Raw genomic sequence first — 23,606 nt, 5'->3', positions numbered from 1 at the left:
ATCATGACACTAAGCCGCTGGAGAAGTCAAGAAAATTGACAATTCTAATAAATCAAATCATCAAGCGATTATGGAAAACATAGCCAACTGACAGTTGGATAAGAATATGAATGCCAAGAAACTGAAAAAAAGCTGCCTTGTTTTTTTTTCAAAAAACTTCAACTTTTGAACTTTGGAGAAAAAATAGATGGCCTTAAAGCTCTTTAGATTTGTAGAATAAATTATGATGGACACTTTTTTCTTAAATTTGACCCAATTTGAGAACACTGGATCAATAGGTAAAATTTTTATTTCGCTGGGAAATCTGATAACTAATTTCTATTTTCGAAATTGGAAGTCGTTTTTCGTGACCTTTACAATTTTGCTGTTCGATAGTGAAAGTTGCCTTCCTTTTATCATTGGAAATGAACAGAACTTGAAAGAAATCACAAGTCAAGCCGCAAAAAATCAAAATTGAGCGTGAACACATTTTTGTTGAAAAAAAAACAAAAAAAAATCAGCAAGATCTATAAGACTACTCACTACGTTCATTACTCTTAATAACTCTGATCTTACAAATCCTTCCCTTTTTCAAAAGAAACTACTTAAATTTTGTTACTTGATTTCAAACCTAGTTCTAATTATTACGGTACAAAAATACAATCTATCTATGTACATTAATCTGAAGTACAAAAACAGCACCAATTATAAGGATAAAAATACGTTTTTATATGATGACATTTTTAAAGCACCGTTTATAAACAACTGACTTTGCAAGCCGTTTTTCTCTGTTTAAAAATTAATCTGTTAATTCAACCTGGAAACACTAATTTGATACAAGTTTTTCAAATTTCACACTTTCAAAATCTTGCATTCTCATTACGCTTAAGTAATCGCATTAAAGTAGGCACTCAATTTTTTCCAAGACAAAGTAAAGTGTTAAGACATTTTATAACAAAAATCATCCGTAAAACACGAATTTGAGTTTATTCAACTCCAAACCTCATTGAAAAACTTGTATTATTATGCGCTTTAATAGCCTTTTAGACCCAAATACTGGACACTACTTGCAACTGAAGCGCAAATACTCTTCCTTGCCCGTCACACTGTTCTGCTCGATGAAGTAGACGTCATTCTTCTGGTCCACTATCAAAATCGTGTGCACTCTGGACAGACAGATAAGTGCCAAGTTATCCAGTAGTTGGTAAAGTGAGTAAATTAACCAAAAGTTGCAAATCCTTCCCTTCAATATATTTCCAATATATTTCGCAATATATAAAAGCTCCAATATATTTCGTAAATTTCACCAAAATTTTAAATTGTTGAAATTCCATTTTTTAAATTTATTTAGAATTCAAAATAATCTCTCGAATAAATCCTTGATGTGTTCGGTTCTATATCATTTTGTAATGAATACAAAAATTCGTTTTGTATTTACAGAATCACATGTAAATTTAATGTGGTATTTTACGAATTAGAATTTAATTTTTATTCAGTGGTATTTTACGGATTAGAACCACAGCTCGATAAAAATTGTTGCTACTTATTTATTACCCTTTAATTGAAAAACTACTTTTTATCATAGTGTCTATTGACGTTCAACTCAAGTAATTTTTGCCTCATATTGCATCATGAGTATAGGTAGCACCAAGACATTAATTCTTCTTGTTCCTATTTTACGATACATAAACTACGAGGCTCCAACTACTGTATAACTTCACCTAGTTCCGTATTTGAACTTGTCGCATTTCGACTTGACGAAGATGGAGGACAGCAAGGAGAGGTCTTCGGCTGTGTCTGGGGGCAAAAGTCCATTGTAGCTCGCACACAGTGCAGGGTCCTCGTGTCTAGTGTCTGTTTTCAACATCTTGATAAGAGATGCTTTCAAATCTCGCATCACCTGTATAAAAAATATTTTAAAAAAAAACAGTTCAAAGAAGGTGAAAGATTATCGAATCCAAAAACTTCAGATAAATTTTTGCAATCAAAATAAAAACCATTGAAAATTGAAATTGCTGTTTACGAGCGTGCATACTAGAGAGCATACATACCAAAAAGAATACATTGCTCAAGCTCATTAATTACATGCCTTTAAAGAACGCATTCGAATCGCGATCCATGATATTGATCCATGATAAAGGGGGGGGGGGAGAGATTTTTAAGTTGATCTCTGGGGACCTACTTAACAATCTCCCCCCCCCCCATTGTACCTACTAAAGAATCCCCCCTTTCTTGAAAGGGGGGAGATTGTTAAGTAGATCCAAGAATATTTTGGCAAGGAGCAGTTCAATAAAAAATTTGTATGCGAACTTATGCATTACAAATGTAGTAAGCCATACTGGTTGTTGTTAGATTATATCATTTTGAAGATATTCACACAACGACCGTTTTGATTTTGCTAGCTGCAAAACTTGTTTGAATAGACTAGCCTGCATTTTGGTCTTCTCCGATGTCTTCATGAGTGACTCAGTGACGGTATTCTCAAACAACTCCTGGCCAGTCTTCGTCTTCACCCACGGGGACTCCATTGAGGAGTTGGAGTGGGAACAGAAGCCAGTTCCTGTGATCTCCTTGTGCTTCAACTTACCGTCCGCTCCACAAGTGTAGTAGGCCACCTGAAAATACTTCTATGTTATCACGCACAAAAAAAAAACAGGTTAAACGCCTTAAGGTTAGGCTGCTCTCAGATATTTCCTATTCGGACGTCCAAAAATCTACATAGAGTAGAAGCTGTACCTCGCAAACACCTACGGGAACACGACAAAAAGCAGCTCTATACACGTGCAATAAGAAAGTAGAAATAAGCCTCGAATTAGTAAAAACGCGGCTTCGTCTGATATTCGATCTCGGACCTAGATATTATGAGTCTAACGCACTACCCACACTACCGACGCTTATTGAATCAAACACTAGCCACTAAAACAGCAGAGAACAGATGCTATGAAAGTTCCAATGCTACAGATCGTGATTCTAGCAAAAGTGCCACCAAATAAGTGACCACACTTATTTGCCAGTTAGGTTAGAAAAAAAGAAGGTTCATACTAATACACTAACGTTCGCAAGCTCGATAAAGAATTATTTGACGGTTTGATTGAATTTTGACTTCAATTTACGGCTAAAAATGTGATATTATGAAGCAACTTAAGAAAAACAAATATGCTAAAATCATCCAATTGTTCACCACGTTTTCTTGTGACATTGTTACAATGCTAAAATTGTGACAACACTAAGATAAGGACATTCAGCATAATTTCAAATTTGAATGAGAGGAGGAAGCGAGTGGAAAAGAGCCATTTAGTCCCGGCATAGGAGCTATTGCTCCAGAGAGACAGCATTTTTTACAGGACAAGGAGCTGCGCGAGAACACGACAAAAAGCAGCTCTACAGTTCTAAAAAAAAGGCAAAAAGAAAGTAAAAATAAGCCTCGAATTAGTAAAAAAAATTCTGTGGTGTCTCGGACTCAAACCTACGACCTACTGCAATCTAGAAATTATTAGTTTCACGCTCTAAACACTCAGCCACGGACGCTTAACCCATCACAAACACTAGGCACAAATAAAGTCAGAACAGATGCTATAAAATTTCCAATGCTAGAGATCGTGATTATAACAAAAAGGCACACAAGTGAACACTTTTAATAAACAGTTTTATTTGCGAGATAGGTTAGAAAAAAGAATGTTCGTACTAAAACACTAGCTGCTCGCTAGCGTAAAAAGCGAGTTAAAACAAGCGTTGTTAAAGCGTTTTTTTTGCGTCTCCGGAATGCTGCAAAGAGAAGTTTTTTTGACAACAAACAATGACAAAATAAATTTTAATTCAAAAGTATTTATAAAAAAAACAAACCTTAATCATAAGTTCACCCTAGCGCCAAAGAAACGCTATGCTAGCATCATATTCTGCACTTTTTGGTTTAAGCTCTGCTCTTTTTTCTTTTTTTTTGTAAATTTGTGCCCACTGAGTTTTTGAACAGAGGCATGCAGTTTGATCATAAATTCAGGCATAACTAGTCAACTTTTATGGTGCGTTCGCTTACTATTTGTGTTTCCTCGACTATTTTTTGTATGATTTTCATATTTGTTCTTCCATTTCAGAAGCCAGCGAGGATAAGATTTTGAGTGCTAACACAAACTCGTGGTTTGTTATATATTCCTTTATCATCCGCAATTTTGCTCATTTAAATTTCAGATAGATGAAAAAAACAGCCAGACACTTAAAAATGTGTGAAACCTTTCTGAAAATGCTTCACTAGCGCTCAGCTCAAATCCATCAAACTTTTTTTCAGGCCTACTGTCAGGGTATAGTGTTTCTAGAGCTTCTAAGAAACGGTGGTAATTTTTTTTCTGTCTTATTTGGTAAGAACGCAGGGTATGCAAACATGGAATAATCCTGCAATTCAGCTTTAATAATCAGTAATTTTCATTATAGAGGTGGAGTTCTGCGAATATTTGCTGGAGGTATATGAGAGAACCATCTTTCAACTTAGAAAAGATCATTTCAGGGGGGGGGGGGGCAAGGTCATTTCACAGACAAGATTGCGCAAAAAAAACTAGATTTAAATCATCACCTTCAAGGGTCCTTCGAAGTCAAAACTGAGCAGATAGAAGGGGAGGTATTTGTTCTCAGTACACTCCGCTCTCAGTTTGGACGCAAACTCGCTGTGGTTTTTCAAGTTGTTCACCACTATCGATCCACGCGAATTCTTCGGCGTCTCCTCTTCTCGCTTCTTGGAGTACTTGTTCAGGATCACAGAGGCACACTTGAACTTCCTAGAGACACCTGATAAAGAAAGTTCTCACTATTAAAGTGCTATTCTTAGTAGACACTTAACTGCTATTAATTTGGACCCCAGTGATTTAGAAATTTCTCTACGCTTAAAGATACGTTTAGTTACTTTTTACAATGCTTGCAAAAACTATAGCAAAAATGACGATAATAATTTAGGAGACTTAGGAAGTGAATGAAGGAAGCACCAACCCATCCACGTGCCCCCTTCTTTCTTGTCTTTTCCCGCCACTATATCGTTAGCGTCATTCCAAATATGCAAAGGCGAGGCTTCTCGGTCCATGAACTCATCCCGATTGGCTGCTATAATCAGCTTGTACTTGTGTAACACTTTGTTCACTGGGTGTTCCGGGTCGTCAAAAGATTCCGAGTAGTCCGAAGCCGCTTCGAGACCAGCCGCATAGTTGGGGTCCAGAAAGTCCGGCTCCTGGAACTCGTCTTGAGCCTCTTGGGCGGCTTCTTCTATTTTAGCAGGTATAAGTATGGTAAATGGTTCCGTAAAGCTATCATATCACATATCAATAAAGCTGTAACAAGCTTCTGCAGGCTGTAAAAGCAGTCAATATGTCTTTCGAGTTAAATAACAAGGAGTTGATATGGGGTTCTTTCCTATTTTAACCGCCCAGCAATTTATAAAAACGCCTTTAAAAACAAATTCCTCGCTGGGTGAAAATTTGGAAAAGTAACTTTTCGTGAATCTAATTTGAAAGTAAACATACAGAAGGACTGGAATAAAATCGATCGACCCTAAAATGATATTCCATCTGAAGTAGCTTTCATCAAACTACTCTCTAAATTTTGGGAACCATCTATGCAAGTACCGTTTTCTGGATTGTTGCCTGCAGTTGTGGGTTTCGCGGCCTCCTCTGGCTTGGACTTAGTGTCCGCTGGCCCGCTCACTTTGATCTTCTCCGTGGTTCCATCGTACTGATACCAAAATAATATACACATAGTTGTCTGAAACAACAAGAAAAATCAAGACAAGTTCACATTAAATCGACAAGCTTTATTGGATTGTACTTACTCGAAAAATCGTAAGTAAAATTTGATTCCGATATATAAAGCCCATAGGAAACTTCCTAAAATCCTTGAACTTAGAGTATCAGCTATACACGGATGACATATTGTTGCACATAAGCTTTTATAAGTTGCCATCCTCTGGGCATATTACAGAAAGACTTCAAAACAGTTTCTTATGTTGCCGACGCATTGAGCTCATTGAAGCTCCAAAGCAACCCTCACAAAACAGAAATTCTCGTGGCAAAATCGAAAAGAAATAGCTTTGATGTTAGAGCTCTAACGCTCAATGGAACGGAAGTTGTTAGATGAACTCAAACCAATACAATATGCAGTGTGTGCTACTTTTAATTGGGAAAATTATACAGAGTTAGAATTATAACCGGAATAATAAAGAAAATCCAAGATGAACGAATGCATTTGGATTTTTCACTAAATCACTTTAAAATAAATGACGTTTTAATTTTGACACTCACCTGGGTTGCTGGATTGTTCTACATTAAGATGCTAATTGGTCGGAGAGCAACATATATGCACGTGTTCTTAGAACATCAAAATAGTCAGAAGTTTAAAACAACGATCGCAGATCTGAGAGATCAAATTGTCGCTCATCGATCCCTTCATCTTATCAACTGAATGCAAGAAGCCTCTTTCCTTTTGCAACTATGCCAATCTTGATCCAAACTTATGCCCATTCAAGAAAACAGTCAGGGGCGAAAAAGTTTTGGCAGCTTTTCCTTAAACGCCATCCTCGCGCAATCGATTAATCAATTAATAATGACCATCGTTTGTTGTTCCCAACGAAGGGCTTTTTTCCAGTTCCCCCTTTGATTTTTTTCTGAAAACCAATTTATGAAAGCCTATTTATAATGACCTTTTATGCTCTAAACTGCAATAAAACGTGTCAGTGAACAAATGTTCACATGTTTTGCACGCAAATTGCCGTATGAACAATTTTTCAACTATTTTATTTGTAACTTTATAAGAGGGGTGAGAAACTGGAAAAAAGCCCAGCGAAGGATTACAAGTCCCGAATCAAACTGGTTGTTTCGAAGAGCGGCATGCATGCTAACTCCTCAATTCCAAACATATTTGGTTTTCAACAACCTTGTGAAATCAATGGTTCGATAGTCAAGAAATATTTGATCCTCATACAAAACGGCTATTTTTCCTTTCCCCCAGCGGTCATTTTTAAGTGATTTTTCTGGTCACATTGCTACAAAAATTGGCATGCGGATTGCTACAAAAATTGGCATGCGGACTAATTAGGCTATGACAAAAATGATTCTCATAATTAACTTCGTAAAACCCCTCGTTACACTATAAATTTGATGCTGGTGTGAGGGGAGGGAGGAAAAAGAGCGCACAAAACCTACTGGTTATGGCGTAACAATGAAGTTTGTAGACGGTGGGAAAAAGCACCGAAGTCCGAGTTAATCACAAGCTAACAACTAGCGCTGATTTTGATCTCCAGGACAAAATTTTTGTGACATATACAATTATTTTCAATGACTGCTTGAAATGATTGTAAATAATGCTGATTTATGCGATTCGCAGAGGATCTATGAAAAGCTATCTAGCCTGTCTACGCATAGTCCGTTTCTCTTATTTCTCCACACTACAGACTGAGTTATTTTGTTGCGCGAAGCTCTTTTTTGCGACGACACAAGGTCGTTTTTTTGCGTCTAGACCTTTCACGTGGTAACAGTATTGCAGCCGAAATCAGTCAAACTCTGGTAGACCTGAAGCTTAAGGTCAAGTGAGACCTCGTCCTTGCACTTAAGCATTGCCATGGCAGGGGATCGAGCACACAATCTGACGAACTCGAAAAGAACGCTTTTAAAATATTCTAAATACTTCAAGGTTGTGCATAAAAAATGCGTCATCATAAGTCTATTGATGACATGACCTAATAATTATTGCGCAAGAAATACGGAAACAACAGCCATAGTTATTTCGGGATTGGAAACTCACATTATTCGCTCTAACTTGCACAGTAGAAACTTCTCTGGTGCAGACAGAATCAAGGCTCTGTCTTTTAATGCGCACGATAACACGAGCATTGCTTAGCAAGCTACCAAACAGAAAAAGAACATAGCAAACTGACAGTTGGAAATGAGTAATGAACGCAAGGAAACTGAAAAAAAACGACTCGTTTTTTCAAAAATCTTCAACTTTTGAAATTCGAATTAAAAACTAGATGGCCTTAAAGCTCTTTGAATTTGTAGAAAAATCTATGACGGACACTTTTTTGTTAAAATTAACCCAATTTGAGAAAACAAGATCAATAGGTATAACTTTTATTTCGCAGGGAAATCTGATAATTAATTTCCACTTTCAAAATTAGAAGTCGCTCACGTTTATCGTGACCTTTACAACTTTGCTGTTCGATAGTGGAGTTTGCCTTCCTTTTCACACCAGAAATGCACTGAAATTAAAAAAAAAAACCACAAGTCAAACCGCGAAAGATCAAAATTGAGCATGAACAAATTTTAAGACTTTTTCCTGAAAAAAAAAAGAATCAGCAAGACCTATATAAGAGTCTTCACTACGTTCATTACTCTTAAACGAAAAACCATAACTACAAAAATTTCTGAAAGAAATTATTTCTTTTTCAATTTTTAGTGTATATTTAAATAACTTCACAGAACCAGAGAGATACAACGCAATATACAACGCGAGGCGGTATAGCATCATTCCGTCTGGAATGATGTCATATTTGGAAAAAAAACACGCGCAGAAACAAAGAATGCCGGTGTTAAATAAGCCTTGTTCCGTAAAACTATTTCATCTACTTCAATTCCGTTTTATTTTTCAACAGAGCTACTGCTGACAAAAACGAATAAGCAATTATTCAGTATAAAAAACGTTTATATACTGAACAATTGCTTATTCATTTGGTGCCACGCATCCATTTTTTAATACATTAGTTTTTCATTTTTTGCATGACTTTTCTTTATTAGTCGCATTGCATTTAATACTGATTATGTTTTTTCCGAATTTACATATCTGTAGTGACTGAACTCATTTCATACCAAGTCAGAGCAACATTTTGCAACCTTTTTGGGTTCGTTAGCTTTCTGCATTTTGTTATGGTTGTATTTATATATCATTCATACCATTTAAAATTAAAGCAACAACGAGAAAATAAATTTTCTTCTTGAAAAGGGAGGGAAGCATAAACTTCAAAAGTTAAGAAAATATTTATAGTAGATATCTTTAAATTTAGTTTTTTTTTCAATTTTTTCTTTCAGGGAAAGAGCAGAAAAAATCCAAGCAAACTGGTCTTTTTCAGTGGTAAAAAGAAGAAATATATATTTTTTTAATTTTTAGTCTATATTTAAATAACTTTACAGAACCGAAGCGATAGAGAGCAAATTTAGTATTTCAAGCTAGCAATTAAAAATAAGACGGAAATGACTACGTAAAAATAGAGTAATATTTTTAATAACGAAAAACAGAAATAGTAATTTAATTTCAGAAACATAGTCGAGAAACACAGCCATCAGCAATAAACAAACTTTCATTTATCTAGCGGTTACTAAGTCGATTAAGGTTTTTGGAGGCTCGAGCCGAAAACTAAAAGCCATAAAAAATTTTTTAGCTATAATTAAAAATTACCGGCTTATATACCCTTTCTACCCTGTATTACTCAAAAGCATGAAACTCATTTTTTTTTCCTAAAACTAAGCAAAATACGGTGACTGAGCCAATAAAACATAAGCCGATACCATTTGATCCAGAGAAAATCGTTTAAGAAACTTATTCATAAATGGTTTCATTCGGAAGGTTCTATGTTTTGGATTTTTCGCTGATATGAAATGCGCCTAAAAACGAAAGTCGGACAATTGAATTTTTCCCAGAAAACAATTGAACTCCATACATACTGAAAAAAAAACATGATCTGTCCGGTATTCGAACTCCAGACTTAAGGGTGCTAAGACGAATGATAATGGAAGTGCTAGGATAATGGAAGTTGTTTAAGTGTAAGTTCGATTTCTTACAGTATTGTAAGAAAAGCAGTTCACTAGAAAAAAGCGCTGGTTCCCAATTACAAACCGATTGCTCTCGCAAATGAAATTACTAGATTGACGATTACCTGATTGGCGCTCTCGAAATTTGAAGTACCACAACCAAAGTTGCATAAGATTTCTTCGGCACTGGGATGAACTTTTGAGAACGCATCGGCAGATCGTATCACCAATTTAAAAGGACACCTGAATCCACCTTATCTGATGTCTATTTGTAGAAGCCGATTTAGCGTGAAAAAATTCTCAATAACATCCCAAGCAGATTTTGCATACGTTTAATAAAACCGATTAAACACAAGATATTGAATCACTTACTGCACTTAGAGCTGTCCCCAGATACTGATATTCAAGCCAAAAGTGGCGACTTAGGTTGAAAAAAAACGAACATACCTTTTAATATAAGCGTTGGTTGACTTCAAATTCGAAATACCAAAACATCAGTACAAGCTACTGCAGATAGATGTTATAACAATCGCACTAGAAACCTCAATAGAAAACAATGATTTAATTAAATATTTTAATTATTCCAAAAATTTTTTCAATGACTATGAATGAAAGCGCCTGCTGTCTTGGATGTTCATAGTTAAGTTAGTTGGTGTGAATTCAATTATGCTGAAATGATGAAAATATTGCGTTTATTTATACATAATTACAGACAAAAGTGGCCACAGTTCCGAAATTTTGATTTTAAAAAATTGAAAACAGATGATTTTCAAATGATCATATTCTAGTTTATGATTCGACCGTCCTTTAAATATGCTTATTAAATAAATCAACAGCAATACATACCAATTGTTAAATTTTCAACGGCCATTTTTGGATTTCAAAGTTGTAATTAAAAGCGAGAAAAAATGGGAGAAGGTATTGGACATCAGTCATTTCATCAGAAGAATTTTATCTAAAAGCGGGTTAAGTTTTTTAAAAGTGGGTTATAAAATATTTCCCACCTACTTTCACAGATACATTTAAAAAATTATTTAGAAGTATTTCCTTCTCCCACCGAAAAAGTTTCCCTTCATGCCTAATTTGTTCTTTATTTATTTATTTGATCATTCCATAAGAGTCAATCTAATTCAAAAAAATTCAAACGTTAGTTTATGCTCACAATTCAACTAAGATAACTCAATTGACACATACAACTATCTGCTCCAATTTCGAACTTTTCACCACTAATATTGAGAGGCGTAGCTATTAGCATGTGTGTCGATAACCACTCACCGATTTGTGTAACCAGTCATCAACTATCTCGAATAGGCCATGAGCGCCTTAGAAACAGGATTTAACGGTTATGCTAGTCGACACACATGGTAATAGGCCCATCTATATCCCGTCACTACTACTGATTTAAATTATAAACAGAAGGTATTCTAAATTGGAAAAGAAGATGACGAAAACGACGACCGAATTGAATTTCTTGAAACAATAACAGCAATGCCAGCACAGCAGAAGAATCGAAATCCAGAGATCCTCTGCGTTTGTGATTAACAGCCGATTGATTGATTGAGAAAAAAGCATAGACCCCGCAAAGCAAACGTCAAAATAAATCAAACTTATAAAAATAACATCTATCCTTCTCAACTACTTGAAGCGAAACATCACTGTAATGCGTTGCGTTGTAAAACTCATCACAATAATTGGCCTTAATGGCTAAGAACACTATTTTCGATTGGTGGAAGTTTATTTACATCATTTTAAATTTACGCTGTCTCCGAAGCACCGTTTGTTGCGGGACCCGGAGTCACTGCAGTGGCAGCGGGATTCGCCATAACTGGCGTCGAAGCGCCGGATTGCTGTTGAAGAATCGCTTTAGGTGGCGCCGTCATTCGCCTTTGGTCTGGAGTACTCATTGCCGTCGAATTTCTTCCTGGACTGCTCATACCACTAGTAGATCCGCCGCCTCTTGATTTACTGTTAAGAAGACTGTTGAAAAACTGTTGGAGGTTCGCCTCGCCGCCGTTCGCAGTAGCCGAAATAGGAGGTCGACTGCCGGAGGAGCCACCCCCTCGCATTGGACTCATGATTGATGACGTTCCGGTCTGGACTGGTTTCTGGAGTGCGCTCTGGGACCTGTTTATATAAACTTTCAGTCACTACAAAGCCTCAAACTAACAGCAACATAATTCTGCGTGTCCAATTCAAGGCCTAAAAACCAACGCGAATCAATACTTTGCATAGCCAGGAGAAAAAAGAGAAAGGACCTTCAATACATGAACAATGATTAACCCTTTGAAAATAGTCCATGATAACCAAAACTTTTCTGAGATTTCAAACACAGGAGCTACAGATAACTTATGACTCTCCCTCTCTTTATGCTCCTAATAACTTCACTTTACCAGCAATCAAAGCAGCAAGGAATGCACTTGAAAAATCAAGAAATTACTCAGAAATTAAAAAAAGAAATATGCCACTTCAGTTCATAAAAAAATTGATGACATGCTTGGCTTGTGTAATTATTTATAATAAGCTCATTTTGCAAACTGCTACACCTTTTATTGCACAACAAACTATTTGACTAGGCAAAACATCCAAAAACCTTACAGGAACATGCAATAGAGATGTCCCATTTCGAAGACCAAAGTTAGTAATATTATCCACAATTAAGAATATGCGACAAAAGAGGTCCCCATTTAAAAAATAGAATCAAAGTAATGCAAATAGCTACAAATCCAAAAAAAAACTATTAACAAGCGATGACATACCTGTTGAGGAACATTTGCTCTTCATCTGCCATTAGAGGCGTCCCACTGACCTCTGGATGTTGACCTCTCTTACTCACAATTTGAGCTGGCTGTTTGCAAACATCTTCAAATACATCGTCCACTTTTATTTCTCCGATTAAATTGTCTTGGACTGTTTTGATTTTGAGCAGGTTGTCCCAGCCAATGGGCACATAAATAGAGTCTTTCTCAACTACTGACGCTAGAGTTCCAGTTTTGGGCAAAACCTCATACAAGCTATTCAAAATCAACTTGTAAATACCCGCAAGATACCTGCTATCTTTACTCGACGTATAGGCAAGTGAGGCTCCGTGTTTTAAACACTCTGTTCTTAGGAACTGTTGGATGTAATCGAAATGTTCATCGTTGTACTTGTAGGATTTCTCTAAGTCGACTAGTGAATCTAATTTGGTGCAAACTATCATAAGAGGCACACCTAGGTTTTCCGTCAGTACTCCGTCACCCAAGGGAAGTAACTCATCTGAACTCGTGTTTGACTTCTGTTTTGCATCCACTTCATTGTCACAATATACTTGAAACCTAACAACAAACAAGAAATCAATTACATCTAAATAAACCCGCAGATTACACCAACCGTTTAGAGATTATTAATTAATTATTTGTTTTACATCAGACAGTTGGAAAGGAGTCAATGCAAGCAAAGAAACTGAAAAAAAATGCCATGTTTTTTTGAAAAACTTCCAAAATTCAAACAAAAAAATATATGACCTTAAAGCCCTTTGAATTTCTAGAACAATTTATGATTGACACATTTTTGATAGATTTAACCCAATTTGAAAAACAACTGGATTATAAGGAAAAACTTTATTCTGCAGGGATATCCTTAAATTAAATTCCACCCTCGAAAATAGAAACCGATCAAGTGTTTTCGCGCCATTTCAGCTTTCATAATTGGAGAGCGCTTTCGCCTAGTTTCTAGCAAATGAACTTAAATTGAACTCAATATATATACCTATAGGCATTAATTTGTGGATTTTTAAGTATGAATGCACTTCTTTCGATATAAAAGGATTTTAAGACTTTTCATGAAAACAAAAAATCGAAAAAAAATCATCACGACTATTATAAGAGTTAGACTACGTTCATCGACTCTTAAACATAGTTTTGATTTTTCACTAAATAACCCACTCGTCACAATATCTGAGTGCAAAGACTAAAAACACAGACCGCTTTTTCGGACAGAGGAAACTGCTTTCTACACAAGGCGCCGAAAATTCGAAAAAGAAAGCGAAAATTGTTTTATTGCGAATTTAATTTACTTAATTATCAGCGAAAAATACTATTGAAACAATATACAAGCAAAAACTTGAATCTGAATTTAGCCAAAATTAAAAATGCATGATTACCGAGAAGACACGCGACACAATGATGAAAAGAACTACTTCTTTTCTGATTTATATTTACAATAAGACAAAGATACACAAAAACCGAGAAACAATTTAGTCTTTTACAAAAAGAGTCTCAAAAATCAGGGGCGAAGCACAACAAAAAGCAGCTCAAAAAAGTACAAAGAAAAATTTAAATTAAGCCTCGAATTAGTTTAAAAAAACCGGCTGCGTCTGAGATTCGAACCACCGACCTATAGATTAAGAGTCTCACACACCAACCACTCAGACACGGACACTTAATAGGCACTAGCCACAAGTAAAGCCGAGAACAGATGCTATGCAATTCCCAATGCTACAGTGAAACTTCGAATTAAGTGAAACACTTTTATTTGCGGGTTAGTTCAGAAAAAAGTAAGATTCCTAATAACACACTAAGCTGATCGCAAGTGTAATCAGCGGAAGATAACTCAAATTGAAAAAAAATGAAGTAGAATGTTTAATTTTTCAAACGTGCAAGTAATTTCTCATCAGTTCAATAGAAAAATGCTCAGAAAAAACCACATCGAACAAAAAAACTGTAGAAGACATTTAATGACACTGAAAATTGCTATAATTACAGGAATAATCAGTAATGTGGTAACTACGCCTACCAAAAAAAACTAACACGGGAGAAGCTGCAATTTTAAGAAAATTATCTGAAAAAAGCGTAAGCTCGAATTTGAAATGCTTCTTGGGCGCTAGGTGAATGAGTTGCTTCTGTTACTCTCCTCGTAAAAAGCTAGGTCAAAAATGGTTAGCGTCAAAGTACTGAAAACTACCTTTTAAGAGTACTTATAAAAAAAACCTCTTGCGGATACGAGTTCAAATTTAACACAGAGAAAAAGCGGAGCTTCGCACAACTTCCGCTACAACGAAACCGTAGCATAACGAAACCGTAGCTAACAAATATACAGTGACATGGAAATAACTAAGTCGAAAAAAACTTTAAAACTTTTTTGGAAATACGGAAAATTCAATCTCAGCAAACAGGCAAGACGTATAACCACCAGCATTAAGCAAGATTTTCAAATTTTGCGAGCGCTCACTAAGCCAACAACAGGTGGTTAGACATTAATTGATATGCAAACAAAAAATTCCATAATAATTTTTCACACAGAGCTGAAGCTGAACTTTGCTCCACTTGCGATACCAACTTGATTAAAAACAAAACGAAAAATAATTTTAAAAAATCAAAAAATCGTTTTTGTCAAGAAAAAAGCTGTCTCAAGCAGTTGTGTCACCTCTAAACCAGATACACCGGATGGTTGATTTAATTTGAATTCAAAATTACCCAGCGGTAACAAAGCAGAAAATACCTGAGCAGAAACCTTAAATGCCGAAAGCGTACAAAACTTCCAAATAAACTTTAAAAAAATATTTGTCCTTTTCCCTTCAGAGCACACGCACGCACACAAACTTTCTTCGATCCCGAACGACGCAATAGGAGTGCCACTAGGTCGCCATAAATTGAGTCGAAACTTATTGACCCGATAAAAAAGACAAAAATTGAAGAAGAAAAAATTTTGACAAATCGAGTTGGTAAAATTACAACTAGTATTAGAAACAAATTTCGATTCGGCCTGATTTTTCAAATGGTACTTAGAAGCGAAGCTGCGCTTCGCGAACACTTTCGAGAACACGACTAAAAAGCATCTCTATCAAGTTTAATAAGAAAAAGCATAAATAAATCTCGAATTAGCAAAAACTCGGCTACGTGTAGGATTCGAATCTACGACCTACTGCAATCAAGAGATTTTGAGTCTCACGCACTATCCACTCAGCCACTCAAATGTAACAACCGACAAAAAATTTTCACGAATAAAGCAGCTACCTATGCTAACAAATTGCCAATGCGATTCAGCACCAAATACAAATAGTCTCAATTTTGCAAATAAGAATTTGGAATATAACAAACTGAAGGCATCCACACTATCTTTGGATGAGTCAAATCGCAAAACAGAAAGCTATATTATGTATAAATTATGCATTTCGAAAAATTGCTAGTTATATTGAGTTAGAAAATTTCTGGAATGGAGTTTTTGTTAATGTGATGTTTTTTTTCGGTACAAATAGCTTTCTTCGTTTTTGTCGATTTATTTAAAATGCATCAATTGTGTTTATTTATTAGTGTTCGAATGTCAAAGCACATGCTATACAAAAGCTGTAAAGTTGCCCCAACATTATTGGGGTGCAGCATTATAAAAGTGCCGCACCAATATTTGCGACTTAGGTTGGAAAAAAACAAGGTTAGTACTAAAACACTAGCTTCGCAAGTGTAAAAACACTTAAAGCAACTCTACTGAAAATTGTTTACAGCTAAAACGATTCTAATATCTGGAAACTGAGCCGACAAAACATAAACAGACATATATAAAAGGCCTATTTTTTGAACCGCACAACTTAACGTTTGAAAAAAAAAAAATAGGTCTTAGTCATATTCGATCTTGTCCCAGGCTTATTCGTTACCTCCAGGCTAAGTGTACAGGAGACACTAAGTAACTTGAAGTCACTATGAACCAAGGTACTACGAATACAGATGAGTTCTGAGGACAAAATTGTTTACTGAAAAAAGTCTAGTACCCGATTGGAATACCATTTTTGAAAATACGAAAAATTCAATCTCACAAAAAATGAGAAATTAAACCATTAGATTTAAATCAGCTTCTAGTATTTTTCGAGCCATCACTAAGCTAACAATACGTAGCTAGCAGCCAATTGATCCGAAAACAAAAAATGCAAAGTAAATTGTTGTGAAAAAAAAATCAACAACTTTTTAGGACATCCGTTATTATATAATTATATCTCAGAAAAAGACAAGAAACAGAACCACTAGCATTAAATAAGCTTCTAGTATTTTCCGAGCGTTCACTAAGCTGATAAGACGTCGTTAGACGCCAAGTGATCTGAAAACAGAAAACGCCAAAAAAATGTAATCATAAAAAAAAAAACTTTTTTTTTGGAAGTACAAAAATTTCAATCTCGAAAAAAAAACAACCACTAGCAATAAAAATTCTTCTAGTATTTTCTGAGCGCTCACTAAAACAAAAACACACGGTTAGACACCAAATGATCCGAAAAAAAAATGGCTAAGAAAAATGTCATTAAAAAATAGACATATATTTTAGAAAAACGAAAAACTCAATCTCAGAAAAACTGACGAGAAACCACCGATATTAAACAAGCTTTTAGTATTTTCAGAGCATGCACTCAGCCAATATCACGTGCTTAGACGCCAACTGAGCAAAATACTAAAATGCCAAAAGAATTGTTGTCATCAAAAAAATTGAGCGATTCAAAAGCTGTGACTTTTAAGTTTTATACCACCAACCGACCTGATTTAATCGAAAGAAGACTTATAAATTTTATGCTTCCTGTAATTTCTCAGATTTGATATGGTAGTTTTACAAAAAAAACTAAAATATGGGCCAAATACTCTTCCCACTGACTTTTTCGAAGCCTGTAGTCAGAAAGGAAATGTAAAAAGGGACTAGTAGACGGACTTTCTATTAATGCCCCTTTTGAAAATCGAATACCATGCTACTAACTAAAACTACCATGCTACTAAATACAACTACCATGTTACTTTCTTACAGCTTAGGAAAAATCCGTGACTTGGCAAGCAAGCCGACAAAACTTGCTGACAAAAGCTGATAAATTGAAATTCGACAAATCAATTTTAAACGGAAAAATTTCAATGACATACATACTGAAAAATCAAAGTCCAGCCTGTATTCGAACCCCAGACCTTAAGGTGCAAAGGCGATATGCCAAGTTTGAAGGCGCCAGGAAAATATTAAGGCTCAATAATAAAGCAAGTGGAAAATTTGCAAAAGTAATTTACAGGAGAAAAACTCTAATTACAGATTAGAGCAAACTCGGTTTCACAGGTTTAATGATCCCCACATCTTAAGTAAGATTAGCTCAGTTGTGGAAAACTGAATCATTAGATGATTTTTTATCGTGAAACCTAAACATATCAACAGACAGTTGGAAAAGAGTCAATGAACAAAAATAGTAAAAAAAAAAACACTGACTTGATTTGTGAAATAATTTCAATTTGCAAATTTCAAAAAATAGATGCCCTTAAAGCTAGTTGCGTTGAACTTCAGAAAATTTTCATGATCGGCACTTTTTTGATACAATAAACCCAATATAAGAAAAGTAGATCAAAAAGTAAAATTTTTATTTCGCTGGGAAATCTGTAAATTAAATTCTACTTTCGAAACTAAAAATCGGTCACGTTTTACGTGACCTTTACACTTTTGCTGTTCTATAGTGCAGTTTCCCTTTCTTTTAACCAAGGAAATTAAATCTTTAAAAGAATTCAAATGTCAAACCGCAAAAACCAATTTTGAGTCGGAACAAATTTTCAGACTATTCCGGAAAAATCATCGCGACCTATATAAGACTCTGAACTACGCTCATCGTATCATACACAGCGTCCACAGTATCACAAACAAAAAAATCATTGCACTTTTTAGATAAATATCTCTTATTTGAGCAATCTGGGTCAATAAGTAAAATTTTTATTTCGCTGAGAAATCTGAAAATTAAATTCCACTTTCGAAACAAGAAGCCGATCCCGTTTTTCGTGACCTTTACACTTTTGCTGTTCGATAGTAGATTCTCCCTTCTTTTTACACAGAAGCGAAGCTTCAGTTCACAAACACTAGCGAGAACACGACAAAAAGCAGCTCTATAAGGTGCAATAAAAAACATTAGAAATAAACCTCGAATTTGTAAAAATTCGGTTTCGTCCGAGATTCGAACCTGCAACCTAGAGACTAAGAGTCTCACACACTAGCCAATCAGCCACGGACGTTTAATGGCTTCCAAACACTAGCCACAAATAAAGCAAAGAACAGATGCTATGCATCCAATGCTACAGTGAAATTTCCAAATAAGTGAACAAATAATATTTGCGAGGTAGGTTTGAAAAAAAAAAGAAGGTTCGTAATAATACACTAAGCTGATCGCTAATGCAAGCAAAGGAAATCAACTGAGATTGAAAAGAACTCAAAGTCAAATCGCAAAAAAATCAATTTGAGTCGGAACAAAATTTATGACTTTTATATGAGACTCTAAACTACGTTCATGCTATCATAAACAGCGAAAACAGTGTCACAAACATTAACCTTCGTTCGAGTTTCTTCTTCATTGTCGTTATTACATCATCGGCAACTTCAAGTTTTGAAATAATAGACTGAATGTGCTGCAGCGCGTTTTCCAGAGACTGTTTCAACCTCCATGGCTGAGAAAAGTCCAGCACAATTGTGAAGAGGGTTTGGGGCACCATCTGGGCCGAGTAGGAAGACTAAAAAAGAAGAACCATGACTCAATTTTCACTAATGTTACCAAAAATTTGAAGAAAAAAAGAAAATTAAACCGCCTCCTTTCTAATGCTCAGAACCATTCAAAATCATATATGATTGCTTGTAAGCATTTTTAATGATTGATTCGCGTGATACTATGAGCTTTTCATCAATGAGTGATTTTCTGTTACAATAACCAATCAATTTTCTAAAAATCAATGTCTGTTAAAATAACCAATTTATTTGATTTTCAGTTTTTAACAACGTTACCTCAGGCGTAATTTTCAAGCACAAAACACTGATCAAAAAACACCAGGATTCTACTGCAAAAATGGCGTTCAACTGACCAGCGAATGACTAGTATTGTTTGTATGGGTAGTGGGCACCTGTAATAGACTCTGGACTCCGCTGTGACCTCTGAGCACCCACACACTGCACTTCCTGCTCTCCTCCATGTCCAGCTCTTCACTCTCCACGTCCAGATAGTAGTAGTCCAGAGCATAGCCACTCTTGATCAATTTCGAGCCCTGATCAAATTTAACAAAAGCACTTCATAAGATTCAAATATCAGTCACACAAAATACTCCGTCATGTCCAAGTTTCCTAGACCCACAATCTATGCGTGACTTAACCATCGTAAGAAGAAAGAGTTAGCATAGCTGACATCAAGACAAGATTGCAAAAAAGATCATTCTCAACCCTGCAAAATTTTTTCAGGCAAATTTTTTATCATCTTTCAATTTGCCTTTTTCATACTAGATTTTTTCACTCGATTCTAAAAGTACTTCATAAATTAAACATAAAATATACTTTAGTTTCTTGTGTGTGTTTTTGATGCACCGATCACCAGCATAAAGCACCTGCATTCAGATTAGGATTCGAATATAATCTGACCGCTACTAAGGACCACATTTCCACGTTTGGATTGAATCATCACATAAAACCCATTCCCGTTGCCAAATGATGACCGAAGGTCACAGATTAAACGCTTTGTTTTAATTACCTTATTCTGAAAAAGAAAAAGCAGCTATAATACGAGACAACATACTTTGTCGAAGCTTGGGACAATTTTGCCAAAGTGCAGTTTGTAAACAGCTCACAAGTCATTTGAAGTACAAATGAGCCACTTCATCGTTTTCAATGATAGTTTGGTCTTATAAAAGTGTTTTTCGATAACTTTTTTGTGTTCAATTATTTTTTCTTAATGGCAAATATAACAAATCGAAACTCGACGTGAGAATCAATTAACTAAGCCACAAATACTTTAACCAGCTTCAATTCGACCAATTAGATTCCATTAATTATACATTCTAGAATTGATTAGGGATGCTTTCTAGCGTTCAAAAATGATCCCAGTCTTTTGGGGACCTCTTTATAGCTCAAGGGTTCTAAACGCGATCAACGCACTAAAAGGGTCTCGCCTCGATGAGCCTCAGGGCTCGTGTGCGAACATTGTGAGTTGCATACTGTATTAGAATCTTTCTCACTTATAAAAATAATAAGTACCTTTCCAGAAGCAGTTTTATCGGCAGCTGATGTGGGTGAGACTCCTTTTAAAGCGGACAGAAGAGTAGTCTTTCCTGACTCCGTATCTCCGATCACAAGGATATGTTTGCTTTTAAGTTTGGCTGCAGACCCACCACCGCCCGTCGCTATACTGTCGTCTGTCGCTGTATGGTCTCCATTCATCAAAGAGACATCTCCATTCGACATGTCTTCATTCTGATCCAGTCAACGATAACCAGTTAGATACTTTTTATTATCAAAACTCAACTATTAACCATTTCGAAAAGAAAAAAGCAAGAGGATTATATTTATGTGGGATATGACATGTACGCCCAATAAGATTTCCCTTCAAATCAGAATAGGCAAAAATATCTATTTTTTTGACAATCATCAAAAAAACAATATAACTTGCTTTTAAAGAATGGCCAAGCTTTTAGCTTTAAAATAGCTGGTTTTTCCTCCATCCAGACCAAGCATACACAAATAAGCTTAAATTCTTGTTTAATTAAAATTTTTTAAAATATCTTTTGAAACCGCTCAAATTATTCCATGAGCAGCGACAGAAGACTTCATTTAGTATCAGTAAGTTAAGTGCATTATCATAATACACCCTTCCAGACGTGGTTCCAATTCTGGGAAGATGTTTCGATAAAGGTCGCTCTCAAAAAAATTCAAACTAAACATCAAATTATAGCTAATCTTGCGGTGATCGTATAATTCGAAGCTTCCTACAAAACTACACCTGTATTCAATAGCAATTATGCAGAATCCACAAAAACGCATCCAGAGCATGGAGGCGAAGCAAGAAGTGCAAAAAAAAGAAAGATAACTGGATGCTGTGCAAGTAGCACGGAACGTTGAAACCACATTCACAATAAAAAACTATAAAAACAATCTTTTCTTTTTAAAAATAGTGTCGTTTTAGAGCGTGGTGTAATTATAAAACTATACAAACGCGTAAAACGTTAGTAAATTAGACATAATCGACAACGTTTGTCTTCAAAAATTTATGGAAAAACAAATAATGGAAAAAATTGTTTAAATATATTTCTAATTTATTGCACAATAAACTGAACTATTTGTGGGATACCTTTATTGAAAGCGCCGAAAGAAACTTCCAAAAATGATTTTCTTTTTGGTTAAATCAAGTTTTCTCAGCCTAAATAAAAGTTAAGTAACGAACGCAGGGTGACCACTTTTTTGAGAGAAAAATAGTGACTATGACAATTTTCGAATTTTTTGTCGACCTTTTTTTTAGGTCGACCAAATTAATTTTTCAAACTCTGCCAAAGCACTAAAAAGTCCCTGTTTTGGCCAAAATTTCTTCGCCGCCGGCATAGTTTTGAATAAACAAGCTGAAAAAGGCACTTTTTGAAAAAATTGGAAAAAAATTGCGTTTTTTCGGCGCGCGCTCCCCCTCAATAATAGTATAATTTGGCGCCAAAAGCGCCTTTAGAAAATTTTTAGGGTCTGCAACCACAAATGGGAAATGGATATCTCAAAATAAAACAAAGGAGGACTAAATAAAACAAATTTTAGGGTCCATCGCCAAAAACCGTTGTAAATAGTGACTTTTAGTGACCATTGAAAAAATAGTGACCAATAGTGACTGGTCACTAAAATAGCGACCAAGTGGTCACCCTGAACGAACGTGACTCGATCGCTTTACTCGAAAATTGAAATAAAACTCAAAAATTTACCACCAGTTTTTTCTAGACAGTGGGACTTTTTGGAAAAAAAAAATTGTCGATCGAATTACAATTGAAAGAGCTTTAATTTGATAAATCACTCGACCTATTCCAATGATTATTTGTCGTACCTGACTTTGCGTAGAAAACAAAAAAAAAACAAAAAGAAATCCGAATACAACGTTTCTCCCCAATTTCAATGATCAGAACATAAAAAACAATTACGGGACACTGGCCTTTAGGTTTAGAGGCAAGTGTATTCACGGCAGTCCCATCCTATACCAGCAGATGAACACATGCTATTAAATTTTCATAATGCCTTAGAGTTAGAGCAGTACACAAGGTTCCTTTTAAACTTCATATAGCTTAACACATTGCAAATTAACTCCATGTCATTTGACATCTAAACTATAAACCAAATTTCAACTGACATCTACAGTGAAACTAATTTGGATATTCAACACATAAGCCAAGCAGAGTTTTGCATCACTTGCGATGAAAAAAATGAATGACTATTATTACCAGCAAATAAAAAGATAAATCAAAAACTGAAAAAAAAAGTTGAAGAAAGTGTAAAAAGACGAAAACTTCTGGAACCCTGGCCGGACTCGACCTATTCCAATGATTATTTGTTGTACCTGACTTTGCGTAGAAAACAAAAAAAAAAGAAATCCGAATACAACGTTTTTCCCCAATTTCAATGATCGGAACATAAAAAGCAATTACGGGACACTGGCCTTTAGGTTTAGAGGCAAGTGTATTCACGGCAGTCCCATCCTATACCAGCAGATGAACACATGCTATTAAATTTTCATAATGCCTTAGAGTTAGAGCAGTACACAAGGTTCCTTTTAAACTTCATATAGCTTAACACATTGCAAATTAACTCCATGTCATTTGACATCTAAACTATAAACCAAATGTCAACTGACATCTACAGTGAAACTAATTTGGATATTCAACACATAAGCCAAGCAGAGTTTTGCATCACTTGCGATGAAAAAAATGAATGACTATTATTACCAGCAAATAAAAAGATAAATCAAAAACTGAAAATAAAGTTGAAGAAAGTGTAAAAAGACGAAAACTTCTGGAACAAAATTACTTGCACCAAAAACTTAACAAAAAAAAACTTTCAAAATGCTAAAAAAACAGCCAAAACTTTCTGCGGGACCTAAGCCGACTT

At 35.4% G+C, this 23,606-nt stretch overlaps 2 protein-coding genes across 2 annotated transcripts in view; both read right to left on the bottom strand.

Annotated features, from left to right (window-relative positions):
- Positions 1-969: 969 nt before the first annotated feature.
- LOC134854232 (transport and Golgi organization protein 2 homolog) lies at positions 970-5,714 on the bottom strand. Its single transcript, XM_063870408.1, has 6 exons — positions 5,583-5,714; positions 4,954-5,223; positions 4,544-4,755; positions 2,409-2,594; positions 1,701-1,879; positions 970-1,145 (listed from the first exon to the last, which is right to left on the bottom strand). The coding sequence occupies exons 1-6, from the start codon at positions 5,710-5,712 to the stop codon at positions 1,043-1,045; spliced, it is 1,080 nt and encodes a 359-aa protein (XP_063726478.1). The 5' UTR covers positions 5,713-5,714; the 3' UTR covers positions 970-1,042.
- A 4,980-nt stretch (positions 5,715-10,694) lies between these two features.
- The window catches only part of LOC134853905 (cytoplasmic dynein 1 light intermediate chain 2-like), a 485,619-nt gene continuing 472,707 nt past the window's right edge, over positions 10,695-23,606 (bottom strand). The window contains exons 3-7 of the mRNA XM_063869870.1: positions 20,733-20,948; positions 19,613-19,753; positions 19,050-19,228; positions 12,509-13,066; positions 10,695-11,876 (exon numbers count right to left, since the gene is read on the bottom strand). Coding sequence (XP_063725940.1) covers positions 11,507-11,876; positions 12,509-13,066; positions 19,050-19,228; positions 19,613-19,753; positions 20,733-20,948 — 1,464 coding nt within the window. The 3' untranslated portion in view covers positions 10,695-11,506. The remainder of the gene's footprint in view (positions 11,877-12,508; positions 13,067-19,049; positions 19,229-19,612; positions 19,754-20,732; positions 20,949-23,606) is intronic.

The sequence above is a fragment of the Symsagittifera roscoffensis genome, chromosome 9, assembly GCF_963678635.1.
Source record: "Symsagittifera roscoffensis chromosome 9, txSymRosc1.1, whole genome shotgun sequence".
Classification (NCBI taxonomy): Eukaryota; Metazoa; Xenacoelomorpha; order Acoela; family Convolutidae; genus Symsagittifera; species Symsagittifera roscoffensis.
Note: the sequence above shows the minus strand (reverse complement) of the source record. Positions and strands in the feature narration are given on the sequence as shown.

Excerpts from the sequence above, each read along its gene's own strand:
- LOC134854232 (XM_063870408.1), bottom strand. The coding sequence starts at position 5,712 with ATGTGTATATTATTTTGGTATCAGTACGATGGAACCACGGAGAAGATC. Across the intron at positions 4,756-4,953 it reads AGAAGGGGGCACGTGGATGG|GTGTCTCTAGGAAGTTCAAG; the intron begins GTTGGTGCTTCC and ends TTTCTTTATCAG. Across the intron at positions 2,595-4,543 it reads ACTTCGAAGGACCCTTGAAG|GTGGCCTACTACACTTGTGG; the intron begins GTGATGATTTAA and ends AAGTATTTTCAG.